The following is a 12,220-nucleotide window of genomic DNA, read 5'->3' as shown; positions in this document are numbered from 1 at the left end:
AGAGGATGTTCAATATTAAATTATCTCTGTATGAGTTATAAAATGATGGCAATCTCATGATGATAAGTTGATGATTTGATCCTCCAATCAAAGAAATTACTACAGCCTATATTTATAATCAATTCACCCTCCTTGGTGCGAGACATAACCCTACTTTGTGACGGTGCTGTTAAATGACAGATGTCTGACGGACGCTACTGATGTAGCAATCCCTGTGCTGTGGGGTAGAGCCATCTCTTCAGGGGGAAAGCAATAATCCAATTAGCTCGACACCGACTTCAATTATCTGATTTAGTTTGTGGAATCGACTACAGGTCACAGAGAATCAATAAAAGACTTGGGAGCCTCTTTATTTAGACTTACAGCGAAAAAGTCTTTATGTGGATATGACATTTTAAAGCACTGGTGGGGATGAAAATAAGAAAAATATCTATTTAGTGGAAAAATGGTCAATTTCATTTAAAGGAACCAAAAACTGAAAGAGAATAAAGGCAAAAAATATGGAAAGAAAATTAAATTTGGAGAGAAAAAAAACTTGATTAATTGTAATACAAGCAACAGAAATCAATTTTTTTTCTTGTCCAATATACCTTCAGGTACAATAACTAATGCATTTGATTATAATTTGTGGTTCCCAGACTCAAATGTTGTTCTACTTGGGTTTTCATCTTTTTAAAAACCTGAACAAAGCTAATTATTCTGTTGGCTGCCCAGGCAATAAATTGGAGGCATTAAAACACTTTCATTATGGAGATTAAAAAAGCAACGGATGGCTGATTTCTTAAACTGATGAGTATACAAGGGAAAACAAATCTAATTCTCCATGCATAGTAATGCACACGCGAGACATACTGTAGCCACTAAAGAGACTGAGGACCATGTGCAGCAGGAATCTTATGTGTCGTTGAGACACAGGTATTGTCATTACATGCAGCTCCAGCACACTGATATTACTTTTTAATATAGTCCATAGGCCAAAATAATTCTGCTCCACGTCAGCATGATGCTGAGGTCAAAGTGTTCTTCTCAGAGTCAGTGAATCTGAGCATGAACGATGTGCTGAAGGTATCGCCGCTATCTTACAGGCACTTGCCATGATGAGCCTGTAAAAAGGCCATTAGTGCTTTCCGTTATTACTCAGTGCTTGCAGTTAGCACATGGCTAGCAGAGGAACAATCACCTTATCGCATTAATATGAGCATTAACCTCCTGACCATATCTATCTACGAGCCTACGATCAACAAGTTCTTGCCAATTAGAAATAAATTAACACAGCTCTGCCAGTGGGCGGACAAGGAGGAACACAATTTAAAGGCAACAGAGGAGCCAACTGTGAAGAATGAGCGAAATATGATTCTCCTTAATTAACATGCTATAATAAAAAGGAAATTAGAGTGTAATGGCCATAGAGCTACAAAGAGTAAGGAGCAGATACAGATACACATCGTCCACCGTTTACATGCATCATAAAATTGTTAGGGAACATCTAAGTCACAGATATTGTTCATCAGTTACTTGATGGCTTCTCGTAAGCAACACAGCAGCACTTCAAATGTATTCAAATGTTTTGTATTAATAAATAATTGCTCCATGACCAAAAAAAAAAAAAAAGACATTAAATGCGTTTTACAGACTTATAATAAGAGGAACTCTGCCTTTTTTCTACTTTTAACATGCTGCACATCATATCTTAATACCAGTTCCTGTATGTGTTTGAGCTGAAAATCAAACTGGAAACTGAAAGAAACGAGGGTGACCTGAGGACAGTGATCCCTCTATCGCTGTGTATCTGCAGCAGATGCACCATCGAGGACCTGTGGACCAGATTAGCACCTCAGGGGATTTGATGCTGAGCCCAGCTGTGCTGTCTATATGGCAGACAGCAACACGGCATCTATTCTGTCTAAGCCTCTCAAAGACCTCTGGAGACTGGTGTGACAAACCCTTAGAAAGGACTTAGCAAACAGTTCTTAGCCTTGAGGACTCTCTCATTTTTTTTTTATCCATTTGTGTGAACACTTGGCTGAAATGATGACAAGGTGCAGAGGAACATGAGGTGAGCTATTGTTTTGGTGTGCAGGATGTGTTGTGTTGTGTTGTGTCGTATGCATGCATCAGGCAGTCACTTAAAGAAGTGCTTGCCGTTCCTGTGAATTAACGAGCAGTTGGGAAGAACAGGCCAAGGCGGTGCCATCTGTAAATGTCACAGGCACTGCTTGCTCATTTTACACATCATTAAAGCCAATATTCCTAACCTGTATCAGAACAATCAGGAGCAGGCCATTACTGCGACAGGGGCCCCAGGGGAACCACGACCAAACTCAGAAAGAAGAGAGCAGGGAGAGAGAAAGAGATAGAGCACACTCTTTATCTATCTGACACACATACAAGTACTCACACACACTTGTGCGTGCACACACACACACACACACACACTTCTAGACACTTTTACATGCACACGCACAAGCAAACAAGGAGCACCCCTTCCAACAATAAACAAACACATGAAATCAGTACCTATACCACTACCCTAATAGCTAGTGCATTTAACAACAGTGCAGAATGAAAACAGGGCCAATTATACATGTATCTGTGGGCAGTGTGTATAGAGCCAAATTGAGAATCTTGTTATTCCTTTGCCTCCATACTGTGGTGCTCAGAAAGCTAAGCCATTACAAGAGTGGAGGCTCCAGGGACAGCTTTCGGAAATGAGAGCGAATCGGGGAGTGACAAAACAAAGTATTGAGATAAACACCCACCATTAGCACAGGCAGTTAAACCTCCATTTCCTAATCCTCAGCTGGACTCCAGAGGATATTAACCCTTAGTTTACTAAAGGTGCAGGACAATAGGATACTGGGTTAAGTTGGCCTTGCCATATAAAAACTTAACATAATTTTTGATGAACAGTCGGCGCTGGTTGCTTTGTAGTGTGAAAGAAAATGATTTCTTGCTCCAGTCTGTCTGTAGATGAGCCAGTAACAACTAGCTTGTGCCCAACTTTGGTTTCTTATTATCTAAATCTGGATAACTTATGTAGTGTAGTAGATTTGCCCTTTTTTACTGTTAGTGCACAGTAGAGAGAAAAAATAATGAAAGAACAAAAAAGGACAAAAAGTGGCGATAATACCACAGAGATGATTTCTCCACCTTAAAGCTTTGTTGGCTTGTTACATTCAACTTACAACAAACTGGTGCTGCGCAGAAATGTCTTTTTTATTTTAAACTTATAAATGTGCAGTTACATGTACCTTTGCCCTTGATCCCAATAAAGCTAGTTTGTGTGTGATGCTCCACAGCCTCATCTAATGGTAAATGATCTTTTCTAACAGCCTCCTTCTTCTGTAACCCTGACTGGGAATGTGAGCTGAAATATTCTGTTTTATTTTTTAAAGTCTGTTTTTTATTCAACTTTTGCACATTTACATATTTGTGTTATATTCTTCATATTTATATATTCATTCAAGGACATACGGGGAGCAGCAGAGTTGCAGCAGATTATTCCTTTTAGTCTTTTTGAGAAGTAAATTGGTTCAAGAGGTGCATGCATGAAAACATGTAAATCTACACGTATAGTGATAGTATAGTAGTATAGAGTATTTTTTGTAAAATATCTGTCATTGAAGTTTTACAGTCACATTCCACCAGTGATCCTACTACTACAAGTGTGCATTAATGTCAGTGTTTTGTTCCTATTGAGCAGCTAGATTTCTACTAAATCATCTCCACAGATTTCATAAGGGCAGACTGCATATTATTCCACAATATGAGATAAAAAGCTAACAGTAGGTAGTTAACAGTAACAGTAGTAGTTAAAGGTTTTGTTTTAAGTTGTAAACGTAAAAATCATTTCCCTGTGTTCTCCTTTAATTGTTGAAACAATCACTTTAAATTCTATCAATTCAAAATGTAAAATAAAACTACTTCATGATTCAACTATGTTCAAATCTATCAAGTTATTCAAGATAGTTAAAAAGATAGATAAAAAAAAAAAATTCTTGATTCAAAAATGTAATTGTGCAAATAAAGTGAGCTGACCCAAGTCCTTCTCTGTGCACGTGAGCTCAATATAGGTCACACACTTCCTTTGGTCTTTTATCTTGTTTTAGAACTATTTTACTTTCTCGTGTGTTTTTATGTAATTTATTGTAATATGTGAAGTAATATGTAATATGTGAAGCATGTTGTAGGCCTGTAAGAGTAAAGTCTGATGCCATTTGGTTTAATTTAATGTATGTCTATAAAGTTGTGATGTAGATGTACATTAATACCTTAATACATTCTTGCCATTAAATATATTCAAGCACACACTTAGTCCTTGTTCTCTCCCTGATTTCTGTGACCTTAGTGAGAGTAAATATCTTCATCCATAAAACTGCATGCATCAAGAAGGTGCCTCTCATCCCAATTTCCCTCCAATCCTACACCTCCCTCTCTGCTCACATTGGACAAGCTAAAACCCCCAAAACAATGAGCATTTGATACACTTTCTTTAAAAGAGAAATACATTAATGATGCTCCCTGACAGTCTGCATTAATCAGAGGGGGCTCCCCCTGAACACAACTCTTTATCGGCCATCGATTTTCCAGTGGGTTTATGGCGAGCGACACACCGAGAGAGCTCGTCGCCGGGCGGCTGCTGGGAAACACATTACGGGGCTGTCAGTTGTCTCGCCATGCATCCTGCATCATTCTTTAAGCACATGAGAAGTTCATTACACCACACAGCTCTGACAGTGCATAGGATATTAGGGACTGTGTCCATTGTGCATATCCTTGGTGGAGATGTAGCACTGTAGACATGGCAGAAAAGCCATGTATTATCCAAATAATACAGCTCTAAATTGATTTGAAATAAATATGGCTTTATGTGATTTGAAATAAATGTGTTTTAAAATGTGATTTTCGAGCTTTAAGTTTAGCTTTGCAAGGGGTGGATCAATTTGACAGTTTGCTGTAAAGATATAATTTCTGTGCAATTACTGTCTGACATTTCTCCTTTCGTAATCATGAACATGAGGTTGTAAAACATGTACAAAAGATTTTCTCCCACTTCAGCAGCCACACAGAAGACTCTCGCTAAGTACCGTAGTACCTTATTTGGAAACGATAGTGCAGCAACAGTTTCTCCAGACTCCCTTGTACATCCTACACGTCCCATGTTGACCAAAATGATTTCTCACCTTAAGATGCTCACGCTGTTTTGATTTATGATGCTTCACAACTACTAAAATTCAATTTCAGCCTGCATTGCACGCTTCTGATTGCCCCGTAAATGAGATAAACTGATAGCAATTTATTCAAAGATCCCACCTCTCCTCTCTCTCCCTCCTCTTCTTTCAACAGGAGACACAACTCACATCCTAGACTTGGGTGAATCCAATATTTAAGCAATACGTCCGTATTTCAGGGCATTCAGCAGAACAGACAAGCTGATGCTAATATAAAACCTTGCAGAGAGAGGGAAGAGAGATAGAGGGAGAGAGAGAGATCTGTATTTGATGACGTGAGAAACATTCGGAATCTGCATCCTCCAGTCTGATTACTGTAGACTCCCTCCTCAGGAAGAGTAATCTGTCTTCAATTATGCCAACATGTGTAGGAGATTTATCGATGAGATTTGATGATGTTTGATAAGGCCAGCCATCATTCATTCAAGGCTTTAATATGACTGTGTAATTCTGCCAGGAGAGGCCCATTAAGAGCTAAGTAATGTCAAATAAAACTGAAGTAATGGCACCTTAAAAAGCTTGAAAAGATGCTGGGAGCTGCTTCCTGCTTCTATACATTTATAGCAACTGTCAAACATTAAGCCAAATCTCCAAAATCCATAGATATGACAAGAACTTTGCCTGCTATGATTACCACTACTGATGCTGATCTAACCACTTACTTTAACAATAAAAGCAGCACCACTTATCTCCGAGATGCTGATGATGTTCACTCTAAACTATGTGGTCAACAGACCTATTCAGACTTTAAAGAGAAGCTGTCAGAGACCATGATAAAAAAGTATAATGATTATAAATGCTAAGCCCCATTTAGGAGGCGTCAATGCCATTGTTGTTGTTATCCAGCGTATCAATCTTGTTGATTGATAATCCCGCTCTGGTGACATCAGTTTTATGGCCTCTGAAATGCGTCTCAGTGTTTTCACAATGCCATCCAATTAGGGCACTCCATTCATCATTGGGCCGGAGAATCATTATTAATTGGGTGGAGAGCCGACTGCCACTCCCCTGCTGAGGAGGGCCACGGCTTCTGGAGATCAGGCCATTCATACGTCGGTAAAAGAAATGGGGGCTGTGAGGGTGCAGCTTGCAGGGGGGCCACATGGACATACAAAACTACACACCTTTATGTACTTTATATACAAGATAATCATGTTCGTTTTCAGTAGGAAGTGAAGAAATCTTAAGTGAGTAGAAGTTCAAAGTTGAAACAATCTTTGCATGACTGTGTGTCTGGTTTATGACTGGCATGCAGGATCTTCAATTAAATAATAAATTATGATGATGCGTAGAGGGAAAAAACATGAGAAGTGCCTGTTAAGTTCTATATAAATGTATTTTTTTCAGTTGTTCTACCTAATGTGGTAAAGACAATTCCCTTCTACTGCAGCCCATGTTACTAACTACACTCTTCGCCTAAGACATAAAAAATGACTCCTCTAATATACACTATATGGTGTCACTAACTGCTTCCTTTCACCATGAATTACGAGCTTCACCAGGAGAGTTTAGTTTACAGGAGGTTTGTACCCCATCCCCAGATCCCACCCACCTCCGTGCAAGCATACAGATGCATCAATAGGAGTTGCTTGTGCAGTCTTAAGTGCATGATCCCTCACTGGCTTCCCATCAGCAAAAAGTGCTTATTTTAATTTAATTAAAATTTTGCCCACTGAAGAAGTAGCCTGTGTGTTTAAAGCCACTGTGCTAACTACATATAGAAACATATATAATAATATTAATCTTATGTGTAAAGTGTGTAAAGTTTCAGAAGTTTTCATTATTTCAAAACTGTAGCAAAATAATTGTCTTGTACCTTCGTTGCCTGCAGATACACCATCTGGCTTTGTGATGCCTGTGCTCTTTTTCCGTCTGTGTTTCTTGCGGTTGGCATGTGGCGAGGGAGGTGGCTCAAGTTTAGGACTCGTGGCGCTGCCTACGCTGGAATTTGCAGGATCACTCATTCCATTGGCTGAAAAAGATAAAACAAAGAGGCAAAGACAGTCATTATTTTTCATGTCAAATAAATAGTTTGGATTTTTCAAGTTGATCTATGTTTTATACTCAGTGCACATGTAGATAGGTTTAATTTTCACTGTCACAGCTTGAGCTCGGTATCTCTGGTTCCATTCAAATAACCAGGAAAAACTCCACAATTAAGCACAATGCCAAATTAATATGATGCTACAGTAGTCTCTCATGAATTCAAGTAGTTATTTAAGCTCTTTAAATGCCCAAAATACTGATTTACCAGGGAGCTTGGAGAAAATTATACACAAAATTGCTGAATTGAGTATAATGTGCGATCAAAACAATTACATCTTTTTAACTTTTTAACTACTTCTAATTGTAATATTACTATTACTAATAATATACCAATTGAACCAGAAAATATGGGTAAAAAAAAACTGCAGAACATGAAAGACGACAAAGCAAAGAGAGCAAGTGTCTAATTTAGCTGTAAATATGACTTTGCTCTGGCAGAGTTCTTTAGTATCATGTGGACTCTTTGTGAAGACTGTGGATTTGTCCCCCAATAACTGCACAAAATCCAACCTTTGTGTTACACGAGTAAAGCATTAAAAAGAGGTAGATGTGAAAAATTGTGAACTATTGCTTTAAAAATAAACTTATCACGCATTTTACATTTTTTCTCAGTACATACTCAACTCAAAAAGAGAGAAAACGTGTTTAACATAAAGTATCAATGTATGAGTGTATGAATCACTGAAATGACAGTGAGCATGAATAATGAATTACATTATTGAAAGATGCATGCAAAATACAGGCAGACTTGTCACAACCTCAAAATTGGACTACAGTAGTAAAGAGTTGGAGATGTCTTTGAATGCTCCAAAAGTAACTGTGTTGCTCCAGCTTTAGATAGAGTGAAGGACAGGTATGGGGCCATCAGTGAACAAATGGTTACCTAAGTTAGCCCCCGGCAAAGCTCTCTATATGACTGTCTGAGAGAGACAGGGGGCTAAGAACTGGCTTTGTTTCTTGTAAGTGATTTTATAAATGTGATATTAACCTGTGCTACCGTTGGGCAAAGGGATAGGAGGGATGGGACGATAGGAGGGGGTTGTCAGCTTGCCATCTTTCTGATTTCCTGACATTTGACATCACTTTCCCGTCTTTCCCCCTCCGGATGCCATTATGAATCTGGGAGCGGGGGCCAGGGGCCTGGGGGAAGCAAGGAGGGAGGGCCGGTAGATGGGCCCCATATTGCTCTCCTCTTACCACCCTGTGTGGTGCTGGCAGCCTCCTCCATTGTCTCCCATCAAAAGCTCATTGTAGTGTGGCAAACTCCATTCATTTCCCTGTGCACCGTCCCAGCCCCAGGGGTGGAGTGCAGGAGGACAAGGGGCTCAGGGATTATTGCTGTTGTCGTTGCCAGTTGCACATGCTATAATGTGCGACACTGTGCCATTAGCCAGTGTACAACATTAGGCCTAATTCGGTCATTACCTTTAGGGAGATGGGGCTGTCTTGGAGGAGTAAGATGGGCTCAGCAGGGGATTGAAGATGCTAACATGGGGGGAGAGTGGAGCTCAGAGGGCCTGGGGACGCATTGTTTGAGCGTGGGCAAAAACATAGGAGACAACACCTGAGACACACATTGTTAGGTCTGCGCTCGACTTAAAAGACTCATCATGACGAGAGTTGTATACAAACAAGAAAGTCATTACTGGAAAAAATGAACAAATTCACAAATTTTTAATTTGTTATACGATAAAGGGCCATCCTTACAACCTGTATTAATATTTCAGCATAAATAGTAATGTGCTACTTGAGAAATAACACTTATTATATGGCCTCACATTAATAAACATAACATTGGTGCTTGTGCTGGACTACATGCATTAAGCTCTCTGGTGTTTTGAATGGCAGCACACAGCCACACATGTAGCAGCTCCTAGTCGAGGCGTCTGTTTCAATTTCCCTGCTCTCCTACAACAGCCCCCCTGAGACGAGTCATTAGCTGGCTCAGACAGCTGGGGGCACAGGGGTCCTCCGTGTGCCCCCCCCCCCACCCTCTGCTTCCTCCTCCCTCTCCATCCCAGCGTCTGTCCCGCCAGCACAGCTCCGTATGGCGGGTGGAAAACTTGAGCTCCAACCTGCCTCCGATGTGACAGCCAGCATTTGTTTAATGTCGCTTGAGGTTAAAGGGGAGGGCTGCCCCTCAGGGGCCCCAACCGTGTCATAAACACCTCTAATTATCAATTTCTGCCCCTAATGTTGTGGAAAATGACCCTGGCCCTGCTCATCCTGCACCTGAAACATATACAGGGTAACGTACTTCCCTTTGTTTCGGCCAATAAGGCTTTCAGAAGTTATAGGAACAAGAAATTGATAAAACTACAGCACACACCAGTGAACAACAACATCAAAGCACCGGAGACCTGATGGTTTTAAACAATGTAAGGTCTCCTGCCTTGAGGTGTTTCTCAACTATGCATGACTGGTAGATTATATTTCTTAAGTTGAGAATTGTGAAGTTAGAACTGGACTGATCCCGCAAGCAGAGAAATTCACTGTGGCATTATTAGTTAGCTGTTAGTGTGTATGAGGGCCATCAGGACCAAGCTGGGTAATGAAGCACACTGTGGATCAGGAGTCTCTTTCCCACTCAGCCAAGATCACCTGGGCAGCAGAATAGGTATCAGCCTAACCTGTGATTACAGTGTATTACACTCCCACCACGGAGATGACAGTTTAAACATGCTTCAGGATAAAGGCTGTGGGTGAGACAAAGAGGGGGCTGCTAACAGCTTCCTGACTTTACCAACACTACACTGAATGAATGAGAATGAAAAAAGGGTGAGAGAGAGAGAGAAAGAGAGGGGAGGGGGGTAAAGAGGAGGAGGAGGGGGGGGGTAATTTCATTGTTATTCAAGAGGCTTCGGGTGAGGAGCACTATGATTCCGCCAGGCCCCTTGACATGGCAGCCCTGCCTGTCCTCAATCAAAGCCAACGGCTGCAATTAATGGCAAAAATTAGAAACAATCACCGCCTCCCCCTTATTATCCTCAATTAGAGCGTGCTAATCAAGGCCTGATCGCGCTCTGCTGCTCTCTCCAAACTAAATGTCAAACTTCATTACGGCCTGGCGTAGAAATCAAACGCCCCACATGCTATCACCTTCACATCGGGAGGCCAAGGTATAAAACACAGTGCCACAGGAAAAGGCTATCTGTGCATTAACTACCTGTGTCCTGATATGCAAACTTACGAGGAGAAAAAGCACTTATAAATAAAGTAGAACAGTGCAGAACAGAGTTGAAGTAGACATTTCTTGGAGAATGGAAAGAAAAAAGCAAGTAATGCAAAAATAATTAGTTTCAAACTCAAATGGTAAAAAGTTAAAATAACGCTCTTCCCACAAGGACTGCAGCTGATTATTTTCATTACGGATTAATCAGCTCGATTAATAGTTTTTTCCATGAATTGTCAGAAAATAGTGAAAAAAGCCAAGAGCCTAAGGTAATGTAGTTGTTTTTTTTTTTGACCAATTATCTAAAACCACCAATATAATCAATTTACTCTCATGTATGACAGTTTGAGAACCTGAAGCCAGGGAATGTTTGCTTAAATAAAGTTACTGAAACAATGCATTTTTTAAAATCAAAATTGTTGCACACTAATTTTCTTTTGGTTTTCTTATCTATTAATCAACTAATTCTTTCAGCTCCATTTCTCGCTTTGCAATGTTTTTGTGTTTTACTGGAACAAAACTGTCTAATTTTCCAATAATGTATATTCTAACACTCAAAAAAGGACAGACTTATTACTACTAGTATAATTTCACTTGGTATCATTTTTTTGGCCATGAGAACTGTGAGCCATGATATCTTAATAGAGTAATATTGAATTAATTACTGAATTAAAAGAGGGCACTGATCTGCAGTAATCTTTTGACTTTGGGAATGAAACATTACCAGCGCTTTGACCATGACTTAAGTCTTTGTCATCTTCATTATCATGACAGCTTGAGCCTCTTGCTTTTAATTCAGGTTCAAAGATTGAGGTGTACCAAGGAGAGCAGGATCTAAACAAGCATCCGGTGCATTAAGAATGAATGTCTTTATGAATGCAAGCAATAGAAAAATTGGGCCGGGATTTAATCAAAAATCTGTGCTCAATATTCAAGAGACGTTACTACCTCTGCTTCTGCCTTTGCTCAATAGGTTTACAAATGAGGACATTCTTTAAATAATATGGAAATGGTTACCTGGCTAAGATGCATTCATTCTCCAGTGAATCATCAATCTGCTGTTTTTGCATCTCAGAATCACATTTTATGTTAACCTGCAACCTTCACCAAGGATAATGGAGTGATTGGGCTTGGTTCAAGTCAATTCAAATGGCAAAACATGAGCACCCTTCACCGTAGAACACCCTGTATTGATTATTGAAGGCACATTAGGATGAAAGATAAGAGGCCGTGTTTCAATCAAGTTTATGTAGTCTGATAGTCCAGTCATACTTTACAGTAGACATATTGTCCTGCTTTAATCCAGATTTTTAAATTGTAAGGAGACATTTCAAAGAATTTCAAAGAAAGTTTCTAAACTAAAAAGTATTTTCTTTGTGTGTATATTACAAGCCTCTTAAACTGTCTGACTATGCACTGATTACAGAGACACTTCTTTCCAAGGACGAGCAACATATCTATCATTTGACACAATGTTTCTACTATTATTTTCAGCTCATTTGCCTCATTCGAGCTCATTTGTGGTTACCTTAAGAGTAGCATGAAAATAATTGAAGAAAATGGAATAATGGAGCAAATTGTGGATCTGATTTAGTTGAAGACTGGATGCTGGTTAATGAGCTATGTTGATATTGAAGACTTTTCAGTTTAACAAACATGAAAATGGGAAATTCTTGGCCCTTTTATTTCCACTGCACAGCGTTAAGGAATTTCTATTTGTCCTCTGCAGACCGGCCTCTGAACGCACATTCACAAACATCCAGTATGAAGC

General features: G+C 39.7%; 1 protein-coding gene across 2 annotated transcripts in view; it reads right to left on the bottom strand.

Moving 5' to 3' along the window:
• Positions 1–12,220, bottom strand: part of agap3 (ArfGAP with GTPase domain, ankyrin repeat and PH domain 3) — a 121,539-nt gene that overhangs the window by 20,314 nt on the left and 89,005 nt on the right. For both annotated transcript variants that reach the window (XM_044367844.1, XM_044367843.1), the window contains exon 13: positions 7,048–7,203. In XM_044367844.1, coding sequence (XP_044223779.1) covers positions 7,048–7,203 — 156 coding nt within the window. The remainder of the gene's footprint in view (positions 1–7,047; positions 7,204–12,220) is intronic.

The sequence above is a fragment of the Thunnus albacares genome, chromosome 12, assembly GCF_914725855.1.
Source record: "Thunnus albacares chromosome 12, fThuAlb1.1, whole genome shotgun sequence".
NCBI lineage: Eukaryota > Metazoa > Chordata > Actinopteri > Scombriformes > Scombridae > Thunnus > Thunnus albacares.
Note: the sequence above shows the minus strand (reverse complement) of the source record. Positions and strands in the feature narration are given on the sequence as shown.